Here is a 16,094-nt window from a genome sequence, read left to right as displayed (position 1 = left end):
TCCCAGGCCTAGGGCTCCTAGGGCCGCTTATTGGCAACCATTCTTCTGACAATCTGAGAGCTCTCTCCTAGCTCTGAGTCCAACTCATTCAGTGAGGGACCCAGAAATGGAGGGAAAACAGACCTTTACTACCTTTTCCCAAAGGTTTGTGACTCATTGGGTCAAGAGATTAACAATTATCATGACTCAACTAGAGTATGTTGAAGTTTACCAAATGCTTTCCCCACAACAACCCTGTGAGGTAGGCAATGCAAAGATTATTCTTGCTTTACAGATAGGGAAACTGAGGCTCCAAGGGGGTAGATTTGCTGGTGGCTATAGGGTTATTCAGTAGTTGAACTGTCCCGAATACCAGTCCTTTTCCCACAGTATCACAGTCCAAGGCATCCCTTCCTGCCACTTATCTGTTCTTTTAGGATATGGGGGGGGGTCCTGATCTTCTGTCCCCATTGTCTCCCCTCCCCTCCCCTCCAAAGAAAGCTAGAGAACTTCCCAGAATCGGGTTTAAAGCTGACCATCTAAATCAACCCTTCCCCAATTGAGAGGAAACTGAGCCATCCTCCACCCCTCCCTAGTTCTTTACCCCCCATTCTCAGGCATGGGGCCCTCATGCTTTTCTCATTAATAACAATAATAATGCTGAGAAAATCCAAACACTGGAAAATGTGAGTGTTTCAGATACACATTCCCCTTTTTTCTCCCCACTGCAGCCCTCCCTCTGGGGCTTCAGGCAGCAGGGCATCCCAGGTGAGGGGACTCCTTTCCAGCTCTTATACCACCCTGTTGCCAGACTTCTCAGTGACACTAAGGGCTTTAGAGCTGAACAGGACCTCAGAAATGATCTAGTTCAAACCTCTCATTTCCAATAGGCAAATTCAGATAAGTTAGGTGAGTCTCTCATGGTCACAAAGTATGACTAAGGCAGAATTGAAATTCATCTCTTCACCCCAAATCCAGAGTCCTGCTGCCTATGGTGCCGAGCTCCAAACAGTTCACGCATGGGCAAGGACTCTCAGGGAATCCTGGATTATGAACAAGGCTCTGCTGGGGAGGACTAGTTGCTGAGCCAACCCTGTTCAAGGATAGGGAAACCAGGCACGGCTCATGGATGCCAGGAACAGAGAGGGCATGCAGCTTGGGGGGGCATAAGCTCTGAAATGAGTTGAGGAGAGGCAATATTCTCTCCATGGGTGGGGGGAGGAATGATTAGATTGGAAACTGCTCCCCCTCATTCTTTTATTTATGTCAGGCTTAGGCTAGAGGCGGATCCCCAAGAACATGTAATCCCTGAGGAGGCCGAAGCTGGGATGAGGACAAGGGGTGGACTGGGGAGGGGACCCAGGAATCCTGCCTCCCTGTGACTTCTCTCTCCTCCCTATTAAAGCCTATCCTACTTCTCTTTGGACCCACTCTGAACTCAGCAATTCTAGACCCCTTAAGACCCACACACTCCTTCCCCCTCTTACCCAAAGAAGTGCACAATGAGACCAAGAGTTATCCAGATACAAAATGGAAGACACTTCCCAGATCCAGAACCACTTCTCTTCCCCACGCTCCAGGGGAATCTATGGAACCATCTACCCAGCCAGTTCTTCCCCCCACCTCTTCAATTTATTTTATGTTCCTATTTGGAACTCAAGGTGTTGAAACTGGTTTTCCTAATTTCTCCCCCACCAACCAACCCTTGTCCATTTCCCTGAGGCCCCCCTCCTCCTTTCCAAGTATGAAGAGCTGACTGTCAAAACAATGGTGTTGGGTTTATGTCAGTCTCCCTGCATCTTCCTCCATCAGCTTGGCCCAAAGCCTGAGGGGTCTGGGCCACCCCAGGACAGGGTTCTGGCTTCCAGCCACTCTGTTCCTTTAGGACCCAGTCATGTGCACTTGACAATGCTGGTAAGAATGCCTTTAGGATATATCTGGCCTTGGGAAGAAACTGAGGCCCAGAGCCAGGCTTCTAGGAACCACAGGATTTGGATCTAGGAGTCAGAACTAACTAGTCCAGCTGCATCACTTTACAGAAGGAGAAACTGAGGCTAAGTGCAAGCAATCTTAGTCACTCACCAAGTATATGCTGATGCTGGAACTTTCCCAAAGAGACCATCCTGAGGAATGTTTCAGGTTTCTTTCCCCCGATTCCATCTAGCCTATTCGAATGTGTCATTTTAGGGACCACACTTTGGAACTTAGATGTTCCTACTAAGAATGCTGAATTGAATCAACAGATGTGACTTCCAGTCCCCACCTCTTCACTCCCTTCCCAGGGCTGTTTTATCAACTATAAAATGGGAAAGTTATCTCTGCATGGGTCCTTCTGAGGATTGTTTTGGAGAATATTTTCTAAACTGAAACAAAAAAATGTGTTACTCCTGATGGGACAAGGCCCCTGCTATGGGGCTGGTGTCTGGAGACAGAGGGTCCCCCAGATAGGCCTGAGAGGTCAGGGTGAGCCCAAAGTCGCTGCCTCTTCTGGAAGTGTGAAGAAACTCTGAAAGGGACCTTGGAGACCACTGAAATACAACCTCAACTTGCACAGGAAGAAAAAAAGGCCCAGAGAAGGGAAAGTCGATCACCAAACTAGTGGCACAGTAAAGACTGGGGCAGACTTTCAGGACAGCTGAAAACTTCCCTTGCTGAGAGATCTGGAGGGAGGGCCTGGGTGCTAATCGGGCAGAACAGTGGGCGGGAGAAGTCAGGGGAGGCTGGGCCAAGGTCTCCTAATTCAATTTGGAGTGCAGAGGGGATGGATTTCAATCTACACATTCTTTCCCAGCCCAAGCTCAGCCCCCCACCCCTTAGGCCATGCAGCTCAGCTCCACTCAAGAGATCTCTTTATGTTAAAGATAACTCAAATATAAAACCCCCAGTCAAGGCCTGCCCCACCTTCTCAAAGTCAGTGAAGACAGTTGGGGACACATGGGTACACCTAAGGGAAGTCAGTCCTAGAACAGGGGATGGGTTCACAGCAGTCAAGTTCAAATATAGAGGTAACAGAGCTGGGGAGATGGTGACCTTATTGCTGGAGTGAGAGGAGGAAAAAGTGGCTGCTTGGTCACCACTCCCCTCCCCTGCGTCAGGGAAACCAGCAGAGGTCACAGCCTCCCCTCTGAAACAGAGCTGGGCGCCCCAGGGAAAGGAGTGGGGCCAGTTTGGCAGCTGATGTGGAAAAGTCGAGGCGGGAAGAAGGGGGAGGTTTACCAACTCTCCCTCCCCCAATCTAGACACTGAGGTAGGTGGGAAAGGAAGGAGGGGGGCTCCCTGGGGACCCCAGCCAGGCTGAGGAGGGAGGGACTGTACCGATTGGATGGAGAGCACTGAGGGTCAGGCCTGCTCCCTCCTATTCTGGCTGTGTGGGGAATGTTGGATTCCAGTGGTGGTAATGGTGGTGAGGGCCTAGGGGCTTGGATCCAGATTCAGCCCCTCTCTCTAACCCCTCCTCCCTCTCTCTCTCTGCCCCCAGACAAAGACCTCTTCAGTGCTCTCTCCCCTAAACAGCATCGAAGGCGCTGGGAGGGGCCCCAGGTGTCTAGTCTCCCAGACTTTTTGCTTCCAAGGCCCCATGGCCTGGCTCACGTTAACTCTGTCCCACATTTCCTCGGAGTCAGTCCAATCTGAGTCCTAGTAGCGCCCAACTTTGGCATCTCCAATTGCTCCCCACACATCGAAGACAAACTCATCAGGGAAGGCGAAGTCACCTAGTCGTTCATCTAGTGCCTCTGCCAGCTCATCTGGGTTCCGCTTGTCCCTGCCCAGCTCTACCATGGTGGCAGCTGCTCAAAGGAAAGAATAAGTTGGAAGCTCAGATCCTCCATTCCTAAGTCTTCCCCGACCCCCTCCAAACACCAGCCCAGTTCCTGCCACTCCTCAGTCCCACAACCCTGTCTAAAGAACCTCACCCAGCTCGGTGTCCCGGATGCCCATGTAACTCTCCAGCAGGTCATCCACCTTCTCGATGGCCTTCTCCTCGAATGCTGAAGGCTGGGGCAGAGAACAATTCAATTCAACCCAATCTGCTTTAATTATTTACTCTGTATATGATCCATATACACAAAACACTGCAAAGTGGGATGACAGGTCAGGGAACATAAGGCAGAGGAAAAGGAACATGGGGCCAGCAGCATGGCCACTTACCAATTCCTCCACTGTAGCTGGGCCCCGGGAACGGAGGCGAAGAGTCCCCCTGCCAGTGCCAAGTTGGGGTCCTGCACCAGGGCGGGCCCCTGCTGACCTCTGACTGATCATGTCTGAGAAAGCAAGGAGGGGGTCAGTATCTAATATGCCCTTTGTCCCTCAAACCCTAGGTCCAAATATCCCCTCTCACCCACTGATTCTGAGCTTCCTCACAGAAGCTGATGGAACCCTAGGCATGAATCACCACATCCAGCATCCCCCTTTCACAAATGAGGAAATTAAGGCTTACAGAAGTAAAGTCACATCCCCAAAGCCATAAAGCTAAAAATGAGCAGTGGGCCTGGAGACAATACCAAATTCAAAACTGGAGGTCTTTCCACTGCCCCATCAAAGTCCAGTGAGATAGGAGCTCCCAGATCCCAACTCCAGCTGCGGTGGATGGGCTTTTACCTGGGGTCATAGGGACCCAGAACTGAAAAAGAGCTTTCATTTGGGGGTGCTGTTGGAACTATCTAAGATAACAAACACGGAAATGACCCAGGCAGGATTCAAACTCAAGTCTCTTGGCCTGTAACATAAGACTCTAAACTGCCTCAAAGAAACAAACAAAAAAACTGCCTGTTTTAAGAAGTGTCTCAGCCTCTGTTCCTCCCTCCCTTGGGGCCCCCTCCCTGGGCTGGGACAGGAGCCAGGCATTCCACTGGGAATGGAGAAGGCATATTCGGGTAAGAGGGAGAATAAGAGTTGGCTGGGAGCAGGGGTTCTGTAATTGGGAAAGGCCTCTTAAGGAGGAGGGGTAGGAAATGAAGGCCTTGGAGTCTGGGGCTCTGAGCTGGGACTAGAGCACAGAAGGTAAAGCATGGGATCCGAACTGTCTACGTTCGAGTTCTGAGGACTACTTATCAAGACCACTTTGGCCAAGTCATCGCCTCCTTCTGGGACTGAACTTTCTTTAACTGTGAAATAAAAGGTGTTGGACAAGATGATTCCCAAGGTTCCCTCTAGCTCTAAAGCCTTTGCTCCTAAAAGAGAACTGAGCAATTAAAAAGGGAAGAACTTCCAGAGGTCCAGGGGAAAAACAGACAAGATGTCCAATCCAACCCTAGGCAGTCCCTGAAGCTAGATCCCTGATTGGTGAAGTAAAGTGGGGAGAGGGCAATGGGGAACAGGATGTCTTGCTTCTCCCTCTCTCTCTCCATTCCAATATGGGAGCAGCCTCTGGCCCCTATCCAGCCTCCAACATTTCAGCTTGTGCTGGGGAAGCAGCTGGATAATGGCTGTCCTCTCCCCCTTCCCCCGTCTTGGCCCAAGGCTGTGGTCCCATTCCGGAGAGGCAGCAGAGCTAAACGCAAGGGGGCTAGAGATGGCATCAGTTATGGGCAGCCAAGCATCTCCAGTAGGGGCTCCCTGTGACCGGAAGCCTGGAGGTGGGGCCCTCAAGGGTTTGGGAAGTCTGAGTATGAGAGAATGTGTGTGGGGGGGTGAAATAGAGGGAGCTGGAAGGTGTGGAATACTGTGGAGGAAATTGGTGTGAGTCTGGAACAGGAAAGGGGAGGGGCAGGGAAACTGAAGGTATTAGCCTTAGGGAGATTTTTAGGTAAGGAATCACAGGGAGGTTTAGTGGAATTAAATGGGGAGATGGGGGGAGAGTGTCTTGAGGCTAGGGAAAGAAAGTTTGTAGAGATTGAGTACAGGAGAGAATATGGGGGAAAGAGACAGAGGTCTGGTTGGGCACTGGGACAAAACTGGGGTCCAAGAGTTAACAGATAAAGTAGGGACTGGGTTGCTAGAGCAATCCCCAGAACAGGAACACACTAGGGGGTGGCGGGTGCTGCCACCTGAAACCAGTGCTGGGGGAGGGTCATATGACGCAGAAGCTGGGGGGGGGGGGAAGGAATGGGGAGAGAAAGCTCTCCCCTGCCCCCTGAGGGGTGGGTCACAGGCTGGTGCCTGTAGAGCCTGAGGCTCTACCAGAGCCTCCTCCCTGGTAAGGACCTCCTCCTATGACCTGAATATAAGGGTGAGGGAACACTTGACTGCTGCTGGAGATGGGGTATGCAGGAGAAAGGGATCTCAATTGACCCTGGTAGAGGATTGGGTCATGCATCCCCGCAGCATCCCTGGACTTCTGTATTTCAGATCAGATAAAGATTTTGCTCTCCCCAAAACAGGCAGGAAGCCCAGGCTACTTTCTCATCTCAACTCTATGGTCCAACAGTGTCTTTCTCCCACACATTCTGCCCACTTCCCAGCGCCCACTCTCTTGTAGAGCCTGTGCCTCCAGGCTCTGCCCCTTACCAAAAGCCTTCCTGGGCTCCGTAAGCTTGAGGGTGAAGGTGCGGCCTCGGGGCAAGTCCTTGAGCATCTTGGCCACCTCGTAGTGTCTGCAGCCCAACAGGTTCTGCCCGTTGATGGATTCTATCATATCACCCACATTGATCACTTGGATTCGGTCAATGACACTCCCCTCCTTGATCCTCTGTGGAAGGAGATCTGCATTTAGCCACAGTACCATAGGTTTTTGTCACCCTGAATCCTGGGTGTCTAGGTCCCCTAAAGAGTGTCTGAATGTCTCTAATATTTTCCTTTGGAGAGGGACTGGACAGTTCCCACATTCCCCTTCATTTGATAAATGAGGAAACTGGGGGTTCTGGAGGTCACAGGACTTGGCTAAGGTCATACAATTAAAGCCTGTTAGAACTGGTGAACACCCACTTCAACGTTCCTTCTGGTATGTTGTATAAAGGTTCATGTCAGGGCTCCTCACACCGCCCTCTGCCCCTGTACCTTGATGAAGGCATAGCCAGCCCCATTGTCTGTGATGGTGAGCCCCAGGGCCTCTTCTGACTTGAATACTTCCACTTCCTTGCGCTGACCTTTGACGTGGGCAAAGATGAAGTCCTCTAGCCCTATCTGGCCTCCAAGCAGCTTCTCCATGTCCACTTTGTGTGTGTTGAGAGTACAGAACATCACCTGGGAGGAGAAGCTGGCTTGAGAATGGGCAAAGGACCAGCACCCAAGCCAGCAGCTTTAGCCCCGGGGCCAAACATTATCCCTTGAGGGCAGGCCTCTGATGGACAGAGTGGTATGTGCATTTAAATTTTTATATCCTGGGAAGAATACCTTTCCTTCTAGATCCCCAGGGAAGCTGTTCTCTAACTTGTACATTCTTCCCAGAATGGTCCCCAACATCTGCATTTCGTCTCAGATACAGACACAAACACCCACCACAACTCCTGTCTCCAATCTATGATTACGCTCCTGGGAGTAGCTTTTCTTCTGCCTCCCTGTTAGAACATACTATTAACAAGGAGGAAGCAGCAGTTACAAAAAACCTCCTTTTAGTTCTTTTGGGTGGAGTTATTAATGCATTAGATCAGGGGATTCCCAAAGATACAATTTACTTAGATTGTAGCAAACCAATGGATGAAATAGTTCATGCTATTCTTGTGAAAAAGACAGGAAAATGTGGGTCAAACAACATTAAAATCAGTTGGATCTAGACCCAGCTGAATAGCTAGAACCAAAGAGTAACCATGAGAGATTTACTCTTAGGAGTTTGGTCCAAACATCCACACATGAAAGATGAAGAGGAGGAAGACTTCTATTGTATTGAGTGTGACAAATAAATGGATGGATTGCATATGGCTATTTGTATATATATCAAGGACAGTATAAATGGATGATGAACTAGGTCCTGAATTAAACAAGAGAACAACACATTGCAATGCCTTCAGGAAAATGCAAATGATCCTAAGTTTCTCTTAGAAATAAAAGGCCCATCTTTCAAAAACCCATTTTCTACCAGTGTTGTTATATGGATGCAAGATATGGAATACAACTAGCTCTAAAGAACTGAAATGACTTAGAGATGAGACTGCAACATATAGCCAATGAAGAATGTCCAAGAACAGGAAGAAAACATGGTACCAGGGGAAATGATAAGAAAAGCTAGGCTAGTTACAGGGTGAGAACAAGGAGAACACGCATACAGACTGTGCTCTACTGGCATCTTTTCAGTGTCAGGTGAAAATAAGGCCTCCAGTTCATTGGATGGAACCCTTGGGATGACTTATGGGAGGAGAAGGGTAAGAACAGCACAGGATGGCTTGAGAAAACTGTTTTTGAATGGGTCAATTTGGAAGGACTTCTTCAGTGAAGTATCTGGATGAATCTGTGCTCAACTTTATGATAGGATTTGTTTCAATGATTAGGGGATAAAGGCAAAGATAATATATTTCAGTCAAACATGTAGATGACATAAAGCTAGAATGGACTGCAAGAATACTGGATAGACTTTAATAGGATAGATAGAAAATTGGGCTGAATCAATTAAGATAAAATTTAATAGGGATAAATGTAAAATCTTATACATGGGAACAAAAAAATCTGGCGCACAAGTAAACTGATTGTCTGAAAGAGCTAGGGATTTTGGTGGACGGCATTAAGAAATACAGAGCTTCCAGGAATAAAGTGATGAACCTGCTCTGCTACAGTCAAACCATATCTGGGCTTTTGTTCAGGTCTGAGCACACATTTTAGAAAGGCTATAGATAAGCCAAAAATCATCCAAAGGAGAGCAACAAGGTCAAGTATCTTGAATAAAAAGATCATTAGAAGGAACTGGGCATCTTTAGCCTAGAAGAGAGAAAGGGGTGGAGAGGTGACACACACACGATAGTTGCCTTGAAATATCTGAAAAGTCTCATTGAAAAAAGTGTAATTTTTTTTTCATTTAATTTCAGAAAGTGAAACTTCCCTAGAAACCAGGGATGGTAGCCGCAGAGGGAAATTTAATTTTTTATAAGATGTATTCCAAAGTGGAAAGAGTGGATCAGTAGTTACTCCTCAAGCAGAGGCTGCACAACCATCTGTTAGCATACTGAAGTGGGGATTCTTTTGCAGCTATCAGTTGGACTAGATAGCTGCTGAGGTTCCTCCCAACTCTGAATTCTATGATCTTAGCAATCAGCTTTCCTATGGTCTGGGGTCTAGGCCTGGGGATATGGCCCCCTCCCAGCTTCTGACCTTCCCTCCACTCCAGCCCACTGTTAGGTGCCTGCCATCCAGTTCTCTCAGTCCTGTCTCCCTGTTACAACTCCATCCCACTCACCCTGTCCTACATCTAGGTCAGGGTCTCAGCTCCTGGCAGCCATACCTCAGCAGGGGGCAGGCGAAAAGCCTCAGCAATCTTGCCATACAATTCCTTTACATTTGTGAAGCCTTCTATTCGACCAGTAGGGCTTCCATGGGCCAGCTGGGTGTGGAATACCAGTCGGGGCCGAAGAGATGGGGGTGGGGGAGGTAGACCCACATGGGGGCCCCCTCCCCCACCCCCACCCAGAGGCCCTGACTCCCCCACACCCAGCCCACCTCGCCCTGGCTCTGCCTCCTCATTTTCCACCAGAGGCGGCGCCTTCTTTCGCCGGCCAAGTCCCAGAGGCATGGGAAGTGATGGAGGGGGGGCTCCCAGGAAATCTGTGGAAGGCAAAAAAGTAGACCTTCAAGATCTTTCAAGCCCAGACAGATCAATGTAGTGGAAGAAGTCCTGGATTTAGAGGCTGGGGAGCTGGGTTTGAAATCCCAGCTCTGCTTCTTATTCCCTGTATGACCTCAGGCACTGTCATAGGACTTCTGTGAGCCTTAATTTTCTGGTATATGAAAGGAGATAGAACTCCAAGGTTTCTAGTGACTTCCAGTTCTCAAACTCCAATCTTATGAGTCTCCTGCTCCAGGAAGGCTTCCCTGATATCAGTGACCTAGAAGAATACCCCAAGGATCTTTCCCCTCTTCCTATTGCTTATTGATTCCCTGTGCTTGCTTCTTAGTGTCCCAATCAGTAGAAATGCCTCTATCCCCTGTTCTCACTTTGTCCTGCCCTTCCTCTAAGTTTCTGTTCACATTATCCCTCATGACTGTTCAGTTTTATCTATTGAAATTGTTCCATCCGATGTTCCTTGCATGAAACCTTGATTAACTCTCCAAGCGAAAAGTGATTTCACTTGACTCACATTTTTCATAGCCCCTTGGGGATCCCTCATTTGTGTGCTTTAATTGCCCACGCGGGAGTATAGTATAGTGGAATAAGAGTCTGGTTTGAAATTGCAGGGCATGAATTTGAATCTCATCACACTACCTGTGAGACCTTGGATAAGTCACTTGTCCAGGCTAAACAATTAAGGAGACTGTTCTCAGATTCTCTTTACCTGACTCTCCTGATCTGTAAAAAGAGGAGGTTGTATTAGACAAACTAAGTCTAAGGGTCTCCTTTAGCTCAAAATCTACAATCTCAGGGTTGCAAATTTACTGACACAGGGCCTGTGTCATATCTGTATACACAGGGATTTTACACATTAGGAGCTTAATATTGATTTCTTGAATGTATGTTCTTTAAAAATAAATGATGCCTCTAACTCAAATCAATTCCATAAACATATATTAAGTGTCAAATTTGTGATTTACCATATTATCTGCTGGGAAGATATAAAATTTCAATAAGAAAGTCCTTTCTCTCATGCCGTTTATGGCATAGTAGAGAGATAAGGCACAAAGATTGAGTATAATACACAATTAACATACATATGTCAAATTAAATCAGAGATATGAAAAAATAAAGGGTACTAAGTGAGGTGCAAGGAAAAAAGTTATTCCAGGGATTAGAGAAGTTTTCCTGGAGGATGTTAACATTTAGGCTAGGATTGAATAGGTTGAGTTAGGGTACAAGTGAGAAAAGTAGAGGATTCTAGGGTAGGGGAAAGAACAAAGGAAGCATTTGTATACTGCCTACTATGTGCCAGGTGTTTGTGGAGGGGAGCAGTAGAAGGCTGGAAAGGTAAGAGTGGTACCAAAATCTATACTATACCTTTTCTTGTATTCCCAATACCCAGAACAGTATTCTCTTACATGCAGAAGGCAGTTGATGTTTGAATTGAACTGAAATTAAATGATTCTTCATTCATTCATCTATCAATCCATTACTGAGAGCCTTGAAGCCAGGCACTGATAGGAGATATGGGCATCAGTAGCAGTTCTGGCCCTGAGGGAGATCATTGTAAGGATGCCTCTTGTCTTTTAACCAGCTTGTGAGGTTTGAGGATAGTGTGAGCACAACTAACTCACAAAGACTCAGTAAATGTATGGTGTTCTGTCTGTGAACTCTGTAAAAGGCAGGTCAAGGACCTTATTCCTCTTCCTCTTCATTCACCAGTGCTGAATAACAGGCTTGTTGTATTGTCAGAGCTTTCAGCTTAGACTCCAGCAGCATCTCTCCCTCCTCCTCCTCCCTCTAAGTTTTCATTTCTCTTTCTACCAGGCACAAGGAGCCAAGTGGTCAAGGGAGAGAGGTGAAAGGTGAGAAGCATTTCAGATGTTAGGAAAAGAGCTTGTATCTGTTGGAACAGAGAACTTGGGGATACACTAAAGTTCTTGGGGATTGGGAGGGGAGGGTATTTAGGGCAGCTGGGAGGCAAGAACAGCCACGTAACATTAGGAAAACCTAGAAACACCACGAAACTTGATTTTTATTGGCTATGTGCCCATGGAATGTCTCAACTTAGATGAACCTCAATTTCCTCATCTGTGAAATAGATATAATACCCTGTCTACCTCACAGGTAAAAAGATACAATCCTTAAAGCATGATAAAATACAAGTCAGGGAGAAAAAATTGGGGGAGGAAGAGGTTTCTGTAAGCTTACTGGGCAAGGAGCCAGGGGTAAGAAAGCACCCTGCTCTGGCTCCCCATTTCATCTGGGGCGTTGTTCTGGATGGAATGAGGGTGGGCCAGGCAGCACTGATTCAGCCTGACAAACCAAACCGGCTACTGGGTGTTTCCTGGGTAGAGAAGCTGGCTCGATGCCTGCCCTGCTCAGCAGAGATGAGGCTCAGGCACAGTCAGTGTCCCTCAATCTCCCACCACCCAGGATACCTGGGTCTCCAGGGAACTACCTCATCTTCTTTCAAGTTCCGGCGTTAGTTAATAAGGCCCCATTTCTACAGTGCTTATGCTTGGCAAAACCCTTAGTGTAATTAGTATTGTACCCATTTTACAAATGAAGAAACTGAGGTTCAGAGAAGAGTGACTTCCACACACAGCTCACAAAAGTGGAGTGAGACTGCAACTACACGTCTCTCCCAACTCCAAATCCAGGGCCTGCACAGGTTATTCTACATGGCACTTTTGGGTCGGGCAGGGAAGTCTCAGGGCACCTTTTTCAGGGAACCATCAACTTCCCTAAAACCAGAGATGAGGTGGAGGTGGGGAAACCTGTAGCAGGTGATCACCCCACCCGTCAGGGACAGCTCGAGTGAGAAAACTGGAGTCCTGACTCACAGCGGGCGGTCACAGGTGCCTCAAGGGGAGGGGCTCGACCCTCACAGCCACGCCCCTCCCTCTGGGCTGGGGATTCTCTCCACGAATCTTCCCAAGGTGGCAGCTCTGGGTGGAAAAGCCTGAAACCAGAACCAAATTCTCGCTGCCTACATCATCAGGTTTAAGGGAGCCTTAGTGGGGGTGCAGGGAGAGGGAAGGCCGGATATGGGGGCTCCCTTTCCGGGAACCTTCTCCGTGACCCCTTCCCTTCGAGTTCGTAAAGCCAACCAGGATTTGCGGTTTCCGGTCCTAGCACCTGCCCCACCCCTTCCCACCTCCCCTCCGGGTCTCTGGTACTCCCCACACAGGTCCCTTAACCTCTGCAAACTCTGGGGGCCAGCGGCCCCTGGCTCCCTGATGCTCTCCAGGCCTCGGGCCTTGGTGCCCAGTGCCACAGGACGTCCACACTCCGCGTTGGGACGAGCCCCACGCCCCCTCCATCCCGCGTGTCCCCGGCAGCCGTGGTCACTCCGGGCACCCTCTCTTGCGCCGCCTGTGTTCCCGTGCCCCGCACTGACCGATGCTTGGTGCACTGGGAGCCCACCCCTGATGCTTCCGTGTCCGTGGGCCCGTCCCCACTCCTGTCCTTTCCAGTCCCGTGCCCCAGTGCGTCACGGCAAGGCTGGATCCCCACCGCAAGGATACTTGTGTTCCCCCACTGGCCGGGCCCCTCCCCACCACCCTCCCCGCATCCCCCCGTGTCTGTGTGCCTTCAAATCCACGTCGCGGGACTCGCTGCTCTCCCCCCTCCCGCCCCTCGCGTGCCTGTTTGAGCCCCTGGCTTCCCAAGCCAGGCAGCTCCGTGTTTGTGGGCGTCCCTGTCCGCGCTCGTTCCTGCAACCACTCCCGACCCCCGCGCGCAGAAGTCCGGCCCCCAGGGGGCACTCACCTGCGGCCGCCGCCTCCGCGAGAGGATAGTCCCTCCGCGAACTCCTGCCGGCCGCTGCCCGGGCCTCCCTCTCCCGCAGCGGCGCCCAAGAGAGGGGCGGGGCTGAGTCCTGAGGAAGACCAATCGCTGACCAGCTCTCGGGCCCCTGAACCAATCAACGCTCTCATAGAGTCGGGGTGGGGTTGGCGGACACATTCCAGAGGGATCCCTCCGCCTCGTCCTGCCTCTTCTTCATCCACCCCACCCCTCACCCCCCCGCTCTCTGTCAGAGTGAAGCAGTCCTACCTCTCCAAGTCGCGGTGGACCATACCACTTAGGAGGACACATAGGGGGAAGAAGGAAATACTCAAGAGCAGAGGCCTAAAACTCTGAGCCAATCATAAGAATGGAGAGAAAGTGTGCAACCAATCAGATCGTAGGATCTCAGAACCACGTGCTGCACCCTGGGTGTCAGTCAAAAGGGTGTCTGGAGACTGGTATCCACGGGACGACAATCCTGTGAGTGAGGGTGGAGATGAGGGCGCGGACCCCGGAGGCAGAAGAGAGCTCAGAGACCGGAAGAGCGGGGGCCCACTCTTATGACCACGCATTAATTCTACCTCTGGGTGCAGAGCAAGGCCTCTCTAAATAAATACATTTCCCTAGCGCCTTAATGTTTGCAGCTAATCTGGCTAGCGTCAGCATTCCCATATTGCAGCTGGAGAAACTGAGGCTCCAGGAGTGAGGACATTTACCGAAGGTCGCACAGCTGGTAAATATCAGAGCCAAGATGTTTTTTTTTTTAATTTATTTTTATTACAGGGAGTAGTAAAAAGTCGGAAAATCCCTCTATCCCTGCAGTTTGGCGGGCCTAAAGAGAGTTTGTCACTAAGTCAGAATGAAGTCACACAGAAAGTCGCCACGATGCCTCTTTGCAACCCTTAAATCACTAAATTCTTGTTGCTATTATTAATGAAGATGAGTGCGAATTCCACCGCATCATGCTGTGCTTTCCTAAATAACGCCCTCCCAGCCCGGGGCTCGAGACCCAAGGTCCTAGCACGGAGTCGGGAACACCCCTGCACTTAGACACTTCGTTTAGCAGCGCGATCCGGAGCGAGTCACGTGCCCGCGCCTGCTCTAGGAAACCTAGAATAACACCTCTCTCTCAGGGTTGTGGGGACCCCTTAGCACAGGGCCTGGCGCCACGCAGGTGCTTAATAAATGCCTCTTCCTTTCCCTTCTGCCTTCTTCCATGCTGCTGCAAGGGGAAACAGGCGCCACTGATAGGCAGAATCTTATCCCCAGAGCCTCCTTCCCCTTCTCCTAAAAAGCCCAATAGAAAACACTGAATAGAGTTTTAAGTGCAAAAGCCCTAGAGCAATGAGATTTTTGAATCATTCCTGTACCTCTGCAGGAGGATGGGGCTCAACAGAAAAAGCTGGGTAAATTTCCTTTGGGAGAGAGTTGGATTAAATTATTTCTAATATTTCTTCTGGTTCTCAGAGAATTGTCCGATCCATTCCAGGGACCCAGAAAACAGCTTCTTTAGCTCTAGGTAGGAAAGCAGTGAACTTTTTAATAGGCATTCTGGGAATGGTGGTTCTCTTAGCCTCCCCTGGGAAATAGGCAGAGTGGGTGATGTTTGTTCCCCTTCCCCTTGACTTCAAGATGAAATTAATTCTTGCAGTTCCCAGGCAGGCTGCTCTCAGAGCAAGTTTTTGGGACAGACTAATAGACTCAGGGATTTGTGGGTTATAACTTGTAAATGGAGGAGCAAAATAAGAGGAAAACTGCACTGGAGAAATGGAAGCATCTCCTACTATCACCCCTTTAGGGCAAACAGATCAATCTTGTGTATCAGGAAGTCTGGAACAACAGAGTTATTGTCCCCTCTCCTGGCTGGGATGGGATTGGGCCGGGGTGTGAGGGTATGGGGGTGTATAATCTCTGCCATTCCAGCGGAGTGACTGGTTGAATGCCAACAATACTATGGGGTTGGCAAACCAACTGGTCCCCCAGTACCCCAAACTTGTCTCACCCCAGCAACACTTATAGGATCTAGAACAGGTAGGAATTACAGAGAATATCGAGGGCAGTCCTCTCCTTTTACAGAAGAAACTGAGGTTAAAAAAGAAGGGACTTGGCTCAGATCAGGCAGCTAGTAAGAAGAACTAGAATTCAATACCAGGTCTTCTGATTCCAAATTCAGTGTTCTTTGCACTATTCTCCACCTGGGTTTGGAAGGGAAGAAGTATGGACAACAGGAGACAGACAAGGGCTAGAAAGAGTCACCTGTTCCTAAGGGATTGAAACTTCTAAAGGCAATCAGTAGGGAGCAGTGGGAAAGACCCTGTATTTGGAGTCAGAGCCACACTTATTAGGTTTGTGATTTTGGATTACTTTTTCTACCTCTGTTTTCTGTTAACATAGACCTAAAAGCCCTTTCCGTACCAAATTTACTAAAGATTGGATTTAGTCAAATTTTGCCAATTTATAGACTGGTAGAATTAACCCCATAGATTAAGTAGCACAATTGAGATTCCAATTCATTTTCTCCCCCACTCCAGACTATAAATCAATCCAGGGCATTATGCTTGTTAGATAACCTCTAAGCTCCCTCCCAGTTCTAAATCCTATCATTTTATGACTTCTAGATACTTTGCTTAAAAGTAAGAACACCATTGCGTCACTAGGGGAGGGGCAGGGAGGGATTGTGAGGATGAAG

The 16,094-nt window shown here is 49.1% G+C and overlaps 1 protein-coding gene across 5 annotated transcripts; it reads right to left on the bottom strand.

Annotated features, from left to right (window-relative positions):
* Positions 1–107: 107 nt before the first annotated feature.
* Positions 108–13,508, bottom strand: GIPC1 (GIPC PDZ domain containing family member 1). Of its 5 annotated transcripts, none has more exons than XM_074310173.1 (8): positions 13,388–13,508; positions 12,460–12,578; positions 9,287–9,606; positions 6,916–7,101; positions 6,427–6,607; positions 4,129–4,241; positions 3,894–3,975; positions 108–3,767 (listed from the first exon to the last, which is right to left on the bottom strand). In XM_074310173.1, exons 3-8 carry the CDS (start codon positions 9,572–9,574, stop codon positions 3,616–3,618), a joined length of 1,002 nt encoding a protein of 333 aa, XP_074166274.1. In that variant the 5' UTR covers positions 9,575–9,606; positions 12,460–12,578; positions 13,388–13,508; the 3' UTR covers positions 108–3,615. The 5 variants fall into 5 exon arrangements, with proteins under 5 accessions (XP_074166274.1, XP_074166292.1, XP_074166283.1 ...); XM_074310191.1 differs by lacking the exon at positions 13,388–13,508 and adding an exon at positions 10,265–10,348; XM_074310182.1 differs by lacking the exon at positions 12,460–12,578.
* Between the last annotated feature and the right edge of the window lie 2,586 nt (positions 13,509–16,094).

Source organism: Sminthopsis crassicaudata, chromosome 1 (assembly GCF_048593235.1).
Source record: "Sminthopsis crassicaudata isolate SCR6 chromosome 1, ASM4859323v1, whole genome shotgun sequence".
Lineage (NCBI taxonomy): Eukaryota > Metazoa > Chordata > Mammalia > Dasyuromorphia > Dasyuridae > Sminthopsis > Sminthopsis crassicaudata.
The sequence above is the reverse complement of the archived record's forward strand: the minus strand, read 5'-3'. Positions and strand labels throughout refer to the sequence as shown.